Source organism: Oncorhynchus mykiss, chromosome 17 (genome assembly GCF_057628025.1).
Source record: "Oncorhynchus mykiss isolate SJ-2025 chromosome 17, ASM5762802v1, whole genome shotgun sequence".
Lineage (NCBI taxonomy): Eukaryota > Metazoa > Chordata > Actinopteri > Salmoniformes > Salmonidae > Oncorhynchus > Oncorhynchus mykiss.
Window position 1 is genome coordinate 17754768 of NC_143038.1, and position 18699 is coordinate 17773466.

The 18699-nt window shown below is 50.2% G+C and overlaps 2 protein-coding genes across 2 annotated transcripts; both read right to left on the reverse strand.

The window, feature by feature from the left end:
- Window positions 1-1241: 1241 nt before the first annotated feature.
- On the reverse strand, window positions 1242-2543 carry LOC118956073 (histone H2A). Its single transcript, XM_036974144.2, has one exon. The coding sequence runs from the start codon at window positions 2541-2543 to the stop codon at window positions 2157-2159; it is 387 nt and encodes a 128-aa protein (XP_036830039.1). The 3' UTR covers window positions 1242-2156.
- Window positions 2544-11144: 8601 nt separating this feature from the next.
- On the reverse strand, window positions 11145-12446 carry LOC149975758 (histone H2A). Its single transcript, XM_090204958.1, has one exon. The coding sequence runs from the start codon at window positions 12444-12446 to the stop codon at window positions 12060-12062; it is 387 nt and encodes a 128-aa protein (XP_090061084.1). The 3' UTR covers window positions 11145-12059.
- Window positions 12447-18699: the final 6253 nt, after the last annotated feature.

The window sequence follows — 18699 nt, forward strand, 5'->3', positions numbered from 1 at the left end:
AAAAAAAAAAAAAAGGTACAGATGCCAGTACCCCATGTAGCCTATAGAACTTGATCTCGACGACCACATTTTACACCAATGCACCCCGACAATCGGTTGGTGGTCGGGAATCAAGTGGATGATTCTGGGACCAATTACAGGATGAGGGGTGTACTGAACTGTGCCTATAGCATGTCAAAAATCCCTCCAACGGGAAATAGGCCTTGGCAAATGGCCAGGGGCGCTGTCTTTTTCAGCACCACGGAGCTCCGCTATTACCTGTCTCATGAGTGAAGATGCAACAGCAGACAATTCCTGCTCTTTTGTCCTGAGATGACACACTTTAGCCGTGTCATTGCTGCATTTAACTGGCAGCCTGTATTTAGGGCCTTTACTTTGTCGTATCATTTGGTCAAGGGGTTTCGATTCCTCAGCAAATCTTCTTGGAAAAATGAACTAAATCCCACATCAGAAGTCGACTTCAAATCACGCCAAAGACACACGACTCTACTCTACTTTTTTTCGACCACCTTTCACTTGCGCCGGACAGAGATATATCATTTTACTTTCAATAGCTTAGTCAGTCGCATGAATTATGGGGTGCACACAGCTAACGTTGTAATGATCGGATCAAAACATGGATTTTTGGGGCCATCGAGGAATGTCACATGGGCCAGAAATCATTGAATGGCCATTTTCACAAAGGAATAGACAGACTCTAGCATGTTACATTCCAAGAGCAATTGGAATCGAAAAAACACAACGTGCCCCACTTGGGGACCCGAGGACCGAGTTTGGGAAACGCTGGCCTGAAGATCAAATACCAATAGGGAGCCACTATGACGTGCTCACACGCTGACAGTACCAGCGTTTAACCACTAGATGGCCTCCGTGCTCCACGGTAAACTTTTCCCATCTCATCAGCGGCACTTTCAAAGTCAGTTGTTCTTAGCTACATAGTGACCATTTTTGACACTTTTTGCCCTATATCATTACTATCACTCATTACTGCTAGTGTATTTTTCCCCTCTTCTACTCTAGGCATACATCTAATCACATATAGAGAGCGTTATTGAAACGACTCAAGTCAGTTAAGAACCAACTCTTATTTACAATCACGGCCGGTGGTGATACAGCCTGGAATCGAACCACGGTCTGTAGTGACTCGAGAACAGGGAACATACACGGTGGGAAAGGGGCGTGTACAAATGGAACAATTGTGCCTTTTTGACTGAAATATGGAGGTGGCTCTTAAAAGAGCCTTTGGGGGATTTTGGAGATCAGGTCATCGTTTATGCGCGCTCTCCGCGAATACGACGGGCCAGCTGGATGTCCTTGGGCATGATGGTCACCCTCTTGGCGTGGATGGCGCACAGGTTGGTGTCCTCGAACAGGCCGACCAGGTAAGCCTCGCTTGCCTCCTGCAGGGCCATCACTGCGGAACTCTGGAAGCGCAGGTCGGTCTTAAAGTCCTGGGCAATTTCTCGCACCAGGCGCTGGAAAGGCAGTTTGCGGATCAGCAGCTCAGTGGACTTCTGGTAACGACGGATCTCTCTAAGAGCCACGGTGCCGGGCCTGTAACGGTGAGGCTTCTTCACGCCGCCGGTGGCCGGGGCGCTCTTGCGCGCAGCCTTGGTGGCGAGCTGCTTCCTGGGTGCTTTGCCACCGGTGGATTTGCGAGCGGTTTGCTTGGTTCTGGCCATGGCGCTAGCTAGCTTCCTTCTTTCACAGTCGGAGTATAGCCTCAAAATGCCTATGTGAAGTTTATAAAGCCGGCAGCGGCGTCTGCTCATTGGTCACCATCTCCGCACCGCCCTGATTGGCCCGTTGCGGAGGCCTCCTCCGCCGCCCATTGGACGGGAGGCTCGGCCTCTCCGTGCCGCCCCAAAATGCAACCCCCACCCTCGCCGAGGCGCGCTTGGGTCTTTTGTTAGGGCCGCGAGCAACGTTACACTTGACGCGCAATAATGCTCTCATTCTAGCCTACTAGTTGTTATCCTTCATTTAGGCCTCATGTGGGCACTTGATACGGTGCCGTCTATATGTGTGTGTATCTAACACGCCAAATAATTGGCCAGGCATAGAAAGGACACTTTGCGCTTTTGTTGAGCTAGGTGGTTGGCTCTTAAAAGAGCCTTTGGGGGTTGAGTAGTCAAGTTGCAGCCGCACCAGCGATTTTACTTGGCTTTGACGGCCTTCTCAGTCTTCTTGGGGAGCAGCACTGCCTGGATGTTGGGCAGAACACCACCCTGCGCGATGGTCACGCCGCCAAGCAGTTTGTTCAGCTCCTCGTCGTTACGGACTGCCAGCTGCAGGTGACGGGGGATGATACGAGTCTTCTTGTTGTCACGGGCAGCGTTTCCGGCCAACTCCAGGATCTCAGCAGTCAGGTACTCGAGCACTGCGGCCAGGTACACTGGTGCGCCAGCGCCCACACGCTCGGCGTAGTTGCCTTTACGCAGCAGCCTGTGCACACGGCCCACGGGGAACTGGAGCCCGGCACGGGATGAACGTGTCTTTGCCTTCGCCCTGGCCTTGCCTCCGGTTTTGCCTCTTCCGCTCATATTGGTAGCTTCAGTATGTCACAGAAAGTCTGAATGAGCCGCTGGCCACCTCGAGAGTCTTACTTATACCTCGCCACAAAAGCCATCGATTGGCCACCGGACCGGTGTGGCCTTATCCAATTGGAGTGAGGGAGGGACAGACAGACAGGCAGTCAGCCCTAAGCCCGCCCCCACCCACCCGCCCGCAGGCAGGCAGGCAGCAGAGTGACGAGGGCTAGGCTACTCTGTTTCCCTCCGACTTTTGTTACTTTTTCACGTTGGCGGGAGCGCCAAAGTGACAACTCAAATCACTGAAACATGTATCAATCAATTCGAGAGTGGCTCATAATACAAATGGCTGCTGTCCAACCCACTATAGTATGTATGCTTATTATTATCAGGATCAATGTGACATGCCAATTCTAACACATCACAACAATGTTGACTGGTGAGGGTGCTGCACTCTTGAGTGACAAATGTAAAGCCATTTAGCCACTCCAAAATGTGGTGCGTAAAAGTCATTCATTTCATTTCTTTTGCACCACGGGTAGGTAGGTGGAATGGAATGACATGCGCTTTTATGGAAAGAGGTGGGTGGCTCTTAAAAGAGCCTTTTGTGGTAACAACATGTGTCGAGTAGAAAGAACACTGTTTGTAATAGGTTTACTTCTTCTTGGGGGCTGCCTTCTTGGCCTTGGCCGCCTTGGGCTTGGCGGCTTTGGGCTTCGCTGCCTTGGTAGCCTTCTTGGGGCTCTTGGCCGCTTTCTTGGCCGCTGCGGCGGGCTTCTTCACCTTCTTTGGGCTCTTGGCGGCCTTTTTGGGTGTAGCGGGCTTCTTGGCCTTCTTGGGGGACTTCTTTGCGGCCACGGCCTTCTTGGCTGCTACCTTCTTGGGCTTCTTGGCGGCGGCGGGCTTCTTGGCGGCCACCTTCTTAGCTTTGGGGGCTGCGGCTTTCTTGGCGGGCTTCTTTGCCTCGACGGCCTTCTTGTTGAGCTTGAAGGAGCCGGAAGCACCGGTGCCCTTAGTCTGGACCAGGGTGCCCTTGGTGACGAGGCTCTTGACGGCGATCTTGACACGGGAGTTGTTCTTCTCCACGTCGTAGCCGCCTGCCGCCAGAGACTTCTTGAGCGCGGCCAGGGACACGCCGCTCCTCTCCTTGGAGGCGGACACCGCCTTGACGATGAGCTCGCCTACGCTGGGTCCCGCTTTCTTGGGCTTGGCTGCTGCCTTCTTCTTGGGTGCCTTGGCCGGCGCGGCGGCGGCGGGTGCTGGTGCGACTTCTGCCATGTCTGTCGTTCGGTCCGGTAAACACACACACTTACAACACTACGGTAGTCTGTGAGGAGGAGTACTTTGCTGTAGACGCTGCTCTGCGCTATTGAAGCTCCACACCGTGCAGGGGGCTGGCCTTAAACGCGACATGAGAACCATGTAGACTCAAGCCACCCAGCTCGGCTTCTCCGGGCTGGCCAAATGCTCTTTCACTTGTGTTTTCTGGTCGCCAATATCGGGCCAAAAGTCACCGACGGAGCCGCGTTTTTGGCCCAAAAGCGAACGGCCCAGCGAGCAGACTTGTGTCCGTTCAGAATAAAGTCATGTGGGCTGCAGAAGCCCCGTGCATTTTGCTGCGACTCGCTCAAAACCTCACCGTTCGACTGTCGGGTGGAGCGGTGCGCACTGCTTTTCCTGTGCTATTTGTCTCCTAAATGGCCTAAAAGTGCATCCGATTGCGAGCACCATTGATTGTGGAGTGAGCCGAGATGTCTGGCAAGGGAATCAAATGGTTTGGCGTCCCCTGATGTGCTCCTTGGTGTTTTAAAGGAGAGCTCTTTTGGGGACCTTAAAACACATGCACTTGTGAGGCCTGGCTGAGACTAGTTTCACGTTGTATTCGTCATGTGTCCAGGAGGCAAACGAGAAATAATACACTGTCCAACGACATGCTTACTTGCACTTTGTGTGTGTGTGTGTGATGTTTTATTAGTATGAGTTTATTAGTTGGATTTGGAGCCTGTGTGTTTTCTTGTGCTAGGTAGTCTCTCTCTCTGTCTGTGTGTCTCTTTCAAAAGCGTGTCAGAGAGAGAGAGAGAGAGAGAGAGAGATAGGCTTGTGGCCTTCTCGCAGTCCTTCCTCGCTTGACTCCGCAGCGTGACTCACTCGTGCCGGTCTTTGTGTCTGTGGGTCTTGGTGTCTGGCTGTGCGGCCGGCGCTATGGAGGCTGGCGCCCCATGTGCTTGTCCGCCCTGATATAGGCCTAGAGAGAGAGATTTGGAGCCTCTTCTTCTCTCTCCTCCTCCCTCTTGTACAGGTGTGTGTAAGGGATGTGAAACGGCTAGTTTCAATCGGTGACGTCACTTGCTCTGAGACTGTTGTTGATGATGTGTGCAGAGGGTCCCTGGTTCGGCCTAAAGTTATACTGTTACACAGGCTCCAGTCATCGGAGCACGAGTGGAATCCCACTCACTGTGTTATACTGCCATGCACACATTCCTACCCTGTTCATGTCAGCATCATTTATTCCCTCTCCCCCCTTTTTGACATGTCCTCCACACACACACACACACATATATGGATTTGCTTTTTTCACTGACAGGTTGGGTGGCTCTTAAAAGAGCCTTTGGGTTACTACAGCACTCCAAAATGGGCTGTTTACTTGGAGCTGGTGTACTTGGTCACGGCCTTGGTGCCCTCGGACACTGCGTGCTTGGCCAGCTCTCCGGGGAGCAGCAGGCGCACTGCGGTCTGGATCTCCCTGGAGGTGATGGTGGAACGCTTGTTGTAGTGGGCCAGGCGAGACGACTCTCCGGCGATACGCTCGAAGATGTCGTTCACGAACGAGTTCATGATTCCCATGGCCTTGGAGGAGATGCCGGTATCGGGGTGGACCTGCTTCAGGACTTTGTACACGTAAATGGCGTAGCTCTCCTTCCTCGACTTTCGGCGTTTCTTGCCGCCTTTCCCTGCGGTCTTGGTGACGGCTTTCTTGGAGCCCTTCTTGGGCGCGGACTTTGCTGGCTCGGGCATGATGCTGATGTCTCGCTGCTTCTCACAAACGAATGAGGGGGTGGAGAGCCCTTTCCCTCTTATGAAGACGAAGCTAAGCTAATTCGCCGGCCGTGGACACACCCCTGCTTTCTCATAGGCGCCCCTGCCATTTGCCCAGTGGAGCTGAGCGCGCATAAGAGCCTTCCACTCAGAGGCTTGCTTCCCTAACAAAGACCATAGCCTATGCTCTGTCACTGGTGGGGAATGGTGTGTTTCCAAAAAAGTCCTACAATGGCCAAAAATAAGGCTCCCCTTTTTGGTACTTGGTGGGGATTTCCCAGCCGTGGTGCCTTTATTTCGGGTGTCTCGTAATACGACTGTACGCAAAGCCTGCACTGAACATAGCCTCCCTCCTGTCATGAACACTCCCTCCCTGTCCACTCAAGAGTGGCTCATGGTTTAATACGACTGTAGGCAAAGCCTGCACTGAACATAGCCTCCCTCCTGTCATGAACACTCCCTCCCTGTCCACTCAAGAGTGGCTCATGGTTTAATACGACTGTAGGCAAAGCCTGCACTGAACATAGCCTCCTGTCACGAATACTCCCTCCCTGTCCACTCAAGAGTGGCTCATGGTTTCCTACGATAATGGATTTGACCCTTTTGAAGCGGATGTGGGTGGCTCTTAAAAGAGCCTTTGGGTTCAAGTCGGGATGTTGACGTTCCGAGAAGAGTGCGTTTAACCGCCGAAACCGTACAGGGTGCGTCCCTGGCGTTTCAGAGCGTAGACCACGTCCATGGCCGTAACGGTCTTCCTCTTGGCGTGCTCGGTGTAGGTGACGGCGTCACGGATCACGTTCTCAAGGAACACCTTCAGGACACCGCGGGTCTCCTCGTAGATCAGCCCGGAGATACGCTTCACGCCGCCACGGCGAGCCAGACGGCGAATGGCGGGCTTGGTGATTCCCTGGATGTTATCGCGGAGAACCTTACGGTGACGCTTAGCGCCTCCTTTTCCGAGTCCCTTGCCGCCTTTACCTCTTCCAGACATCGTGTGTTCGCTAGCTGAGTTCAAGTGAATTAATGACGTAATTTTCGGTGCTCGGGTGCTCTTATTATCTGCGTTTGGTGGACCTGATTGAAGCCAGTGGCACAGAAAGCGCGCGCTTTTGCCTGGCCTCTGCTGCAAAGGGGAGGGCAGGGCGTTCGTTCTAGGGAACAATGGAGGAAGAAGAAATCAAAGCTACTTACTTACATGCGCGGGAAACACACTCAAATACTGAGCTATGTTGAACACAAGGCCCAACTGTGATGTCCCACTCTTCACATTGATTGGTGTTGTTCTACTTGTTGTTGTTGTTGCACCTGATTCAACTCTTTCAATCAGCTGTGCCTCTCCAGGGCTACCACAAAAAATGGCTACTCTACCCCTGCCTGGAGTTGGGAAACACTGAACTAGTAGGATTCAACCCACTGCAGTTGCCAGTCACACCTAATAGAGATAGGCGTTAAAACCTCAAATAGTGTCACAAGTACAAAGGAGAAACAAAGTGCAACATACGGGAAACAAATACACAAGGAATGCCACAAACCCTATAAGGGGTCCGTAATGTCACCTCAGCAGTCATGTAGCTCTTGAAGGCCATGTAATAACGTCATTCTTCTTTTTCTTCCCTAGACAGGATCCAGGTGGCCATGGGAAGGGTGGTGATACCTCTGCAAGCTGAAACGCAGTAAAACATTCCTCAGACACCCACCCAACACACACACAATAAAGGGATCATTTTCCTATGCGTACAGAGGTGATAGGGATGTGCAAATATTGTATGGTACTTTTTTCAAAAAACAATAACATAGCCTTATATTACGGAAATAGTGGTATGAGGTGGATCCTTTATAGGCCAGAGAGCCTCAGCTGTTGCATTGAATGATCTCAACAGGTCATTTCAAAGGGGACAAATGAGGCCCAAGGGCACATACTGGCGATTGACCAATCGGTGCAGTTGATTCACATCTCAGATGTGACTAGGTATCATCTTACAACTTATTGTTGCCATAATTGTCTCTTACGTGCACTTAGTGGCTGCCGGCCCTCGGTTTAGTACATCGAGCAACAGAGGTTGCCTTTTAGGAGAATGACTGACAAGCGTTCAACTAGCTGGGATGCAGCTAGTGTCATCAAAGCACTTTGTCATAGCAAGTTAGAAGAAATAGGTTAAGGTTACGAAAAGGCTTAGGCTTACCCCAAATGTCACGTCCGTTCGTAGCTGTACTCCGTGTAGGCACAACAAGTCATCACACAGAGAGCACACTTGAAGCACAACTGCACTGCCTGGAAGGCCGCAACGGACTGAATTGGAATCCCTCAAACAGCACGCTAACTACATTCCGCTTTATGATGTCACAGTCAGCCCCTCGGAACACTGGTCCTCAACAATCTCAAACACCTTGGATACCCAAGCCAAACATTCTCGAATCACTCACATTCACAAATCAACCAGGGCGAAGAAGGCTGCCAGGAATTGAATGCTGAAAAGCTAACCTCCTTCACAGAGCAACATCATAGGACTGGGAGTTTGTGTTCAACAGCTTGCGTTCCCCTATTATCAAGGGCTTAGTTCCTCTATAGGCTACAGTGCAGATACTTCACATGCAGAGTACAACAACAAATAACAGAGGGCCTGTTACCACACCCTATAGGCTAGGAGTTGAACTTGGACCACAATGACATTGGTAGTAATTAGCCTGCAGCATAAATGACAGCTCCCTAACGGGGACATAAAGTGGAAATGGAAGTGCGACACATAGAGGAAAAGTCCTAATCCTAATCAAATAGACACATTTTTTTAAATTTTTATTTTTATTTATTTCACCAGGTAGGCAAGTTGAGAACAAGTTCTCATTTACAATTGCGACCTGGCCAAGATTAAGCAAAGCAGTTCGACACATACAACGACACAGACTTACACATGGAGTAAAACAAACATACAGTCAATAATACAGTATAAACAAGTCTATATACGATGTGAGCAAATGAGGTGAGATAAGGGAGGTAAAGGCAAAAAAAGCCCATGGTGGCAAAGTAAATACAATATAGCAAGTAAAACACTGGAATGGTACATTTGCAATGGAAGACATGTGCAAAGTAGAAATAAAAATAATGGGGTGCAAAGGAGCAAAATAAATAAATTCATTAAATACAGTAGGGAAAGAGGTAGTTGTTTGGCCTAAATTATAGGTGGGCTATGTACAGGTGCAGTAATCTGTGAGCTGCTCTGACAGTTGGTGCTTAAAGCTAGTGAGGGAGATAAGTGTTTCCAGTTTCAGAGATTTTTGTAGTTCGTTCCAGTCATTGGCAGCAGAGAACTGGAAGGAGAGGCGGCCAAAGAAAGAATTGGTTTTGGGGGTGACTAGAGAGATATACATACACCTGTTTAGCAGATGTCGGGAAATGCTTGTGTTACTAGCTCCAACAGCACAGTAAGATCTAACCATGTTCCAACATTCCACACAATACACCCAAATGCAATTGGAATACATCAATATATGGACGAGCAATGTCAGACCGTCCGTAGACTAACATACCTTACAATACAATACTTTATATATCCACATGACATGAGCTATGCAAACCACCTCCACGTTAGGAATGTGCCCAGTGATATCTAACAAAAACACACACCTCCGTGGAACCCACATGGCAAGACAGGAAGGAAGACATGCAGGAGTGCTCATGAAGAAGACCGGAATCATCTCCAATCAAGTGAACAATGTCAAAGGAATAGGGCAAGTCATATAGATAGGGAGGCATTTCACCGCCACCCGCTGGAGCACAAGTCATTTTGCCAACACTGGCTCATCATTCAAAGCCACATAGGGAGGGATCTTAACACCACCTGCTGGATCAGAAGTGCCACTCACAATGGCCACACAGACCATTTCTCCCTCAACCTGATGCAATTGTCACAACAAGTATGTGCTCAAAATCAAACATTAACTACAACAGATCATCAAATAGGCAAACACATGCTCATGTAGAGTACCTCAAATTATACAGTTACTTTGTCACCAAAGCTAATCTGTCATTCATCTACAAATACATGCTCTTCTAAAGCCACAATGCAATGTTCACATGGTACATTTCATTTCTTACAATCTATGTCACTATTACTTCATTTGACTGCTCTTAAATCATATTCACTTAACCCTTTTCTTCACCTGCTGATTTTCTGCTGCTTTTGTCTCTTGCAGATTTGGACGTCATGTGAATCTATGTTTCTCAAGTATCAAAAGAGAGTAAGTTACATTGACCTACTTTATGAAAAACGGAATGGTACTTTTCTCTCTAGCCTAGTGCACTCTTTATCTGTAAGCTCCCCTACTGGTGTAGGTAGCTAAAAAAAAAAAAAAGGTACAGATGCCAGTACCCCATGTAGCCTATAGAACTTGATCTCGACGACCACATTTTACACCAATGCACCCCGACAATCGGTTGGTGGTCGGGAATCAAGTGGATGATTCTGGGACCAATTACAGGATGAGGGGTGTACTGAACTGTGCCTATAGCATGTCAAAAATCCCTCCAACGGGAAATAGGCCTTGGCAAATGGCCAGGGGCGCTGTCTTTTTCAGCACCACGGAGCTCCGCTATTACCTGTCTCATGAGTGAAGATGCAACAGCAGACAATTCCTGCTCTTTTGTCCTGAGATGACACACTTTAGCCGTGTCATTGCTGCATTTAACTGGCAGCCTGTATTTAGGGCCTTTACTTTGTCGTATCATTTGGTCAAGGGGTTTCGATTCCTCAGCAAATCTTCTTGGAAAAATGAACTAAATCCCACATCAGAAGTCGACTTCAAATCACGCCAAAGACACACGACTCTACTCTACTTTTTTTCGACCACCTTTCACTTGCGCCGGACAGAGATATATCATTTTACTTTCAATAGCTTAGTCAGTCGCATGAATTATGGGGTGCACACAGCTAACGTTGTAATGATCGGATCAAAACATGGATTTTTGGGGCCATCGAGGAATGTCACATGGGCCAGAAATCATTGAATGGCCATTTTCACAAAGGAATAGACAGACTCTAGCATGTTACATTCCAAGAGCAATTGGAATCGAAAAAACACAACGTGCCCCACTTGGGGACCCGAGGACCGAGTTTGGGAAACGCTGGCCTGAAGATCAAATACCAATAGGGAGCCACTATGACGTGCTCACACGCTGACAGTACCAGCGTTTAACCACTAGATGGCCTCCGTGCTCCACGGTAAACTTTTCCCATCTCATCAGCGGCACTTTCAAAGTCAGTTGTTCTTAGCTACATAGTGACCATTTTTGACACTTTTTGCCCTATATCATTACTATCACTCATTACTGCTAGTGTATTTTTCCCCTCTTCTACTCTAGGCATACATCTAATCACATATAGAGAGCGTTATTGAAACGACTCAAGTCAGTTAAGAACCAACTCTTATTTACAATCACGGCCGGTGGTGATACAGCCTGGAATCGAACCACGGTCTGTAGTGACTCGAGAACAGGGAACATACACGGTGGGAAAGGGGCGTGTACAAATGGAACAATTGTGCCTTTTTGACTGAAATATGGAGGTGGCTCTTAAAAGAGCCTTTGGGGGATTTTGGAGATCAGGTCATCGTTTATGCGCGCTCTCCGCGAATACGACGGGCCAGCTGGATGTCCTTGGGCATGATGGTCACCCTCTTGGCGTGGATGGCGCACAGGTTGGTGTCCTCGAACAGGCCGACCAGGTAAGCCTCGCTTGCCTCCTGCAGGGCCATCACTGCGGAACTCTGGAAGCGCAGGTCGGTCTTAAAGTCCTGGGCAATTTCTCGCACCAGGCGCTGGAAAGGCAGTTTGCGGATCAGCAGCTCAGTGGACTTCTGGTAACGACGGATCTCTCTAAGAGCCACGGTGCCGGGCCTGTAACGGTGAGGCTTCTTCACGCCGCCGGTGGCCGGGGCGCTCTTGCGCGCAGCCTTGGTGGCGAGCTGCTTCCTGGGTGCTTTGCCACCGGTGGATTTGCGAGCGGTTTGCTTGGTTCTGGCCATGGCGCTAGCTAGCTTCCTTCTTTCACAGTCGGAGTATAGCCTCAAAATGCCTATGTGAAGTTTATAAAGCCGGCAGCGGCGTCTGCTCATTGGTCACCATCTCCGCACCGCCCTGATTGGCCCGTTGCGGAGGCCTCCTCCGCCGCCCATTGGACGGGAGGCTCGGCCTCTCCGTGCCGCCCCAAAATGCAACCCCCACCCTCGCCGAGGCGCGCTTGGGTCTTTTGTTAGGGCCGCGAGCAACGTTACACTTGACGCGCAATAATGCTCTCATTCTAGCCTACTAGTTGTTATCCTTCATTTAGGCCTCATGTGGGCACTTGATACGGTGCCGTCTATATGTGTGTGTATCTAACACGCCAAATAATTGGCCAGGCATAGAAAGGACACTTTGCGCTTTTGTTGAGCTAGGTGGTTGGCTCTTAAAAGAGCCTTTGGGGGTTGAGTAGTCAAGTTGCAGCCGCACCAGCGATTTTACTTGGCTTTGACGGCCTTCTCAGTCTTCTTGGGGAGCAGCACTGCCTGGATGTTGGGCAGAACACCACCCTGCGCGATGGTCACGCCGCCAAGCAGTTTGTTCAGCTCCTCGTCGTTACGGACTGCCAGCTGCAGGTGACGGGGGATGATACGAGTCTTCTTGTTGTCACGGGCAGCGTTTCCGGCCAACTCCAGGATCTCAGCAGTCAGGTACTCGAGCACTGCGGCCAGGTACACTGGTGCGCCAGCGCCCACACGCTCGGCGTAGTTGCCTTTACGCAGCAGCCTGTGCACACGGCCCACGGGGAACTGGAGCCCGGCACGGGATGAACGTGTCTTTGCCTTCGCCCTGGCCTTGCCTCCGGTTTTGCCTCTTCCGCTCATATTGGTAGCTTCAGTATGTCACAGAAAGTCTGAATGAGCCGCTGGCCACCTCGAGAGTCTTACTTATACCTCGCCACAAAAGCCATCGATTGGCCACCGGACCGGTGTGGCCTTATCCAATTGGAGTGAGGGAGGGACAGACAGACAGGCAGTCAGCCCTAAGCCCGCCCCCACCCACCCGCCCGCAGGCAGGCAGGCAGCAGAGTGACGAGGGCTAGGCTACTCTGTTTCCCTCCGACTTTTGTTACTTTTTCACGTTGGCGGGAGCGCCAAAGTGACAACTCAAATCACTGAAACATGTATCAATCAATTCGAGAGTGGCTCATAATACAAATGGCTGCTGTCCAACCCACTATAGTATGTATGCTTATTATTATCAGGATCAATGTGACATGCCAATTCTAACACATCACAACAATGTTGACTGGTGAGGGTGCTGCACTCTTGAGTGACAAATGTAAAGCCATTTAGCCACTCCAAAATGTGGTGCGTAAAAGTCATTCATTTCATTTCTTTTGCACCACGGGTAGGTAGGTGGAATGGAATGACATGCGCTTTTATGGAAAGAGGTGGGTGGCTCTTAAAAGAGCCTTTTGTGGTAACAACATGTGTCGAGTAGAAAGAACACTGTTTGTAATAGGTTTACTTCTTCTTGGGGGCTGCCTTCTTGGCCTTGGCCGCCTTGGGCTTGGCGGCTTTGGGCTTCGCTGCCTTGGTAGCCTTCTTGGGGCTCTTGGCCGCTTTCTTGGCCGCTGCGGCGGGCTTCTTCACCTTCTTTGGGCTCTTGGCGGCCTTTTTGGGTGTAGCGGGCTTCTTGGCCTTCTTGGGGGACTTCTTTGCGGCCACGGCCTTCTTGGCTGCTACCTTCTTGGGCTTCTTGGCGGCGGCGGGCTTCTTGGCGGCCACCTTCTTAGCTTTGGGGGCTGCGGCTTTCTTGGCGGGCTTCTTTGCCTCGACGGCCTTCTTGTTGAGCTTGAAGGAGCCGGAAGCACCGGTGCCCTTAGTCTGGACCAGGGTGCCCTTGGTGACGAGGCTCTTGACGGCGATCTTGACACGGGAGTTGTTCTTCTCCACGTCGTAGCCGCCTGCCGCCAGAGACTTCTTGAGCGCGGCCAGGGACACGCCGCTCCTCTCCTTGGAGGCGGACACCGCCTTGACGATGAGCTCGCCTACGCTGGGTCCCGCTTTCTTGGGCTTGGCTGCTGCCTTCTTCTTGGGTGCCTTGGCCGGCGCGGCGGCGGCGGGTGCTGGTGCGACTTCTGCCATGTCTGTCGTTCGGTCCGGTAAACACACACACTTACAACACTACGGTAGTCTGTGAGGAGGAGTACTTTGCTGTAGACGCTGCTCTGCGCTATTGAAGCTCCACACCGTGCAGGGGGCTGGCCTTAAACGCGACATGAGAACCATGTAGACTCAAGCCACCCAGCTCGGCTTCTCCGGGCTGGCCAAATGCTCTTTCACTTGTGTTTTCTGGTCGCCAATATCGGGCCAAAAGTCACCGACGGAGCCGCGTTTTTGGCCCAAAAGCGAACGGCCCAGCGAGCAGACTTGTGTCCGTTCAGAATAAAGTCATGTGGGCTGCAGAAGCCCCGTGCATTTTGCTGCGACTCGCTCAAAACCTCACCGTTCGACTGTCGGGTGGAGCGGTGCGCACTGCTTTTCCTGTGCTATTTGTCTCCTAAATGGCCTAAAAGTGCATCCGATTGCGAGCACCATTGATTGTGGAGTGAGCCGAGATGTCTGGCAAGGGAATCAAATGGTTTGGCGTCCCCTGATGTGCTCCTTGGTGTTTTAAAGGAGAGCTCTTTTGGGGACCTTAAAACACATGCACTTGTGAGGCCTGGCTGAGACTAGTTTCACGTTGTATTCGTCATGTGTCCAGGAGGCAAACGAGAAATAATACACTGTCCAACGACATGCTTACTTGCACTTTGTGTGTGTGTGTGTGATGTTTTATTAGTATGAGTTTATTAGTTGGATTTGGAGCCTGTGTGTTTTCTTGTGCTAGGTAGTCTCTCTCTCTGTCTGTGTGTCTCTTTCAAAAGCGTGTCAGAGAGAGAGAGAGAGAGAGAGAGAGATAGGCTTGTGGCCTTCTCGCAGTCCTTCCTCGCTTGACTCCGCAGCGTGACTCACTCGTGCCGGTCTTTGTGTCTGTGGGTCTTGGTGTCTGGCTGTGCGGCCGGCGCTATGGAGGCTGGCGCCCCATGTGCTTGTCCGCCCTGATATAGGCCTAGAGAGAGAGATTTGGAGCCTCTTCTTCTCTCTCCTCCTCCCTCTTGTACAGGTGTGTGTAAGGGATGTGAAACGGCTAGTTTCAATCGGTGACGTCACTTGCTCTGAGACTGTTGTTGATGATGTGTGCAGAGGGTCCCTGGTTCGGCCTAAAGTTATACTGTTACACAGGCTCCAGTCATCGGAGCACGAGTGGAATCCCACTCACTGTGTTATACTGCCATGCACACATTCCTACCCTGTTCATGTCAGCATCATTTATTCCCTCTCCCCCCTTTTTGACATGTCCTCCACACACACACACATATATGGATTTGCTTTTTTCACTGACAGGTTGGGTGGCTCTTAAAAGAGCCTTTGGGTTACTACAGCACTCCAAATGGGCTGTTTACTTGGAGCTGGTGTACTTGGTCACGGCCTTGGTGCCCTCGGACACTGCGTGCTTGGCCAGCTCTCCGGGGAGCAGCAGGCGCACTGCGGTCTGGATCTCCCTGGAGGTGATGGTGGAACGCTTGTTGTAGTGGGCCAGGCGAGACGACTCTCCGGCGATACGCTCGAAGATGTCGTTCACGAACGAGTTCATGATTCCCATGGCCTTGGAGGAGATGCCGGTATCGGGGTGGACCTGCTTCAGGACTTTGTACACGTAAATGGCGTAGCTCTCCTTCCTCGACTTTCGGCGTTTCTTGCCGCCTTTCCCTGCGGTCTTGGTGACGGCTTTCTTGGAGCCCTTCTTGGGCGCGGACTTTGCTGGCTCGGGCATGATGCTGATGTCTCGCTGCTTCTCACAAACGAATGAGGGGGTGGAGAGCCCTTTCCCTCTTATGAAGACGAAGCTAAGCTAATTCGCCGGCCGTGGACACACCCCTGCTTTCTCATAGGCGCCCCTGCCATTTGCCCAGTGGAGCTGAGCGCGCATAAGAGCCTTCCACTCAGAGGCTTGCTTCCCTAACAAAGACCATAGCCTATGCTCTGTCACTGGTGGGGAATGGTGTGTTTCCAAAAAAGTCCTACAATGGCCAAAAATAAGGCTCCCCTTTTTGGTACTTGGTGGGGATTTCCCAGCCGTGGTGCCTTTATTTCGGGTGTCTCGTAATACGACTGTACGCAAAGCCTGCACTGAACATAGCCTCCCTCCTGTCATGAACACTCCCTCCCTGTCCACTCAAGAGTGGCTCATGGTTTAATACGACTGTAGGCAAAGCCTGCACTGAACATAGCCTCCCTCCTGTCATGAACACTCCCTCCCTGTCCACTCAAGAGTGGCTCATGGTTTAATACGACTGTAGGCAAAGCCTGCACTGAACATAGCCTCCTGTCACGAATACTCCCTCCCTGTCCACTCAAGAGTGGCTCATGGTTTCCTACGATAATGGATTTGACCCTTTTGAAGCGGATGTGGGTGGCTCTTAAAAGAGCCTTTGGGTTCAAGTCGGGATGTTGACGTTCCGAGAAGAGTGCGTTTAACCGCCGAAACCGTACAGGGTGCGTCCCTGGCGTTTCAGAGCGTAGACCACGTCCATGGCCGTAACGGTCTTCCTCTTGGCGTGCTCGGTGTAGGTGACGGCGTCACGGATCACGTTCTCAAGGAACACCTTCAGGACACCGCGGGTCTCCTCGTAGATCAGCCCGGAGATACGCTTCACGCCGCCACGGCGAGCCAGACGGCGAATGGCGGGCTTGGTGATTCCCTGGATGTTATCGCGGAGAACCTTACGGTGACGCTTAGCGCCTCCTTTTCCGAGTCCCTTGCCGCCTTTACCTCTTCCAGACATCGTGTGTTCGCTAGCTGAGTTCAAGTGAATTAATGACGTAATTTTCGGTGCTCGGGTGCTCTTATTATCTGCGTTTGGTGGACCTGATTGAAGCCAGTGGCACAGAAAGCGCGCGCTTTTGCCTGGCCTCTGCTGCAAAGGGGAGGGCAGGGCGTTCGTTCTAGGGAACAATGGAGGAAGAAGAAATCAAAGCTACTTACTTACATGCGCGGGAAACACACTCAAATACTGAGCTATGTTGAACACAAGGCCCAACTGTGATGTCCCACTCTTCACATTGATTGGTGTTGTTCTACTTGTTGTTGTTGTTGCACCTGATTCAACTCTTTCAATCAGCTGTGCCTCTCCAGGGCTACCACAAAAAATGGCTACTCTACCCCTGCCTGGAGTTGGGAAACACTGAACTAGTAGGATTCAACCCACTGCAGTTGCCAGTCACACCTAATAGAGATAGGCGTTAAAACCTCAAATAGTGTCACAAGTACAAAGGAGAAACAAAGTGCAACATACGGGAAACAAATACACAAGGAATGCCACAAACCCTATAAGGGGTCCGTAATGTCACCTCAGCAGTCATGTAGCTCTTGAAGGCCATGTAATAACGTCATTCTTCTTTTTCTTCCCTAGACAGGATCCAGGTGGCCATGGGAAGGGTGGTGATACCTCTGCAAGCTGAAACGCAGTAAAACATTCCTCAGACACCCACCCAACACACACACAATAAAGGGATCATTTTCCTATGCGTACAGAGGTGATAGGGATGTGCAAATATTGTATGGTACTTTTTTCAAAAAACAATAACATAGCCTTATATTACGGAAATAGTGGTATGAGGTGGATCCTTTATAGGCCAGAGAGCCTCAGCTGTTGCATTGAATGATCTCAACAGGTCATTTCAAAGGGGACAAATGAGGCCCAAGGGCACATACTGGCGATTGACCAATCGGTGCAGTTGATTCACATCTCAGATGTGACTAGGTATCATCTTACAACTTATTGTTGCCATAATTGTCTCTTACGTGCACTTAGTGGCTGCCGGCCCTCGGTTTAGTACATCGAGCAACAGAGGTTGCCTTTTAGGAGAATGACTGACAAGCGTTCAACTAGCTGGGATGCAGCTAGTGTCATCAAAGCACTTTGTCATAGCAAGTTAGAAGAAATAGGTTAAGGTTACGAAAAGGCTTAGGCTTACCCCAAATGTCACGTCCGTTCGTAGCTGTACTCCGTGTAGGCACAACAAGTCATCACACAGAGAGCACACTTGAAGCACAACTGCACTGCCTGGAAGGCCGCAACGGACTGAATTGGAATCCCTCAAACAGCACGCTAACTACATTCCGCTTTATGATGTCACAGTCAGCCCCTCGGAACACTGGTCCTCAACAATCTCAAACACCTTGGATACCCAAGCCAAACATTCTCGAATCACTCACATTCACAAATCAACCAGGGCGAAGAAGGCTGCCAGGAATTGAATGCTGAAAAGCTAACCTCCTTCACAGAGCAACATCATAGGACTGGGAGTTTGTGTTCAACAGCTTGCGTTCCCCTATTATCAAGGGCTTAGTTCCTCTATAGGCTACAGTGCAGATACTTCACATGCAGAGTACAACAACAAATAACAGAGGGCCTGTTACCACACCCTATAGGCTAGGAGTTGAACTTGGACCACAATGACATTGGTAGTAATTAGCCTGCAGCATAAATGACAGCTCCCTAACGGGGACATAAAGTGGAAATGGAAGTGCGACACATAGAGGAAAAGTCCTAATCCTAATCAAATAGACACATTTTTTTAAATTTTTATTTTTATTTATTTCACCAGGTAGGCAAGTTGAGAACAAGTTCTCATTTACAATTGCGACCTGGCCAAGATTAAGCAAAGCAGTTCGACACATACAACGACACAGACTTACACATGGAGTAAAACAAACATACAGTCAATAATACAGTATAAACAAGTCTATATACGATGTGAGCAAATGAGGTGAGATAAGGGAGGTAAAGGCAAAAAAAGCCCATGGTGGCAAAGTAAATACAATATAGCAAGTAAAACACTGGAATGGTACATTTGCAATGGAAGACATGTGCAAAGTAGAAATAAAAATAATGGGGTGCAAAGGAGCAAAATAAATAAATTCATTAAATACAGTAGGGAAAGAGGTAGTTGTTTGGCCTAAATTATAGGTGGGCTATGTACAGGTGCAGTAATCTGTGAGCTGCTCTGACAGTTGGTGCTTAAA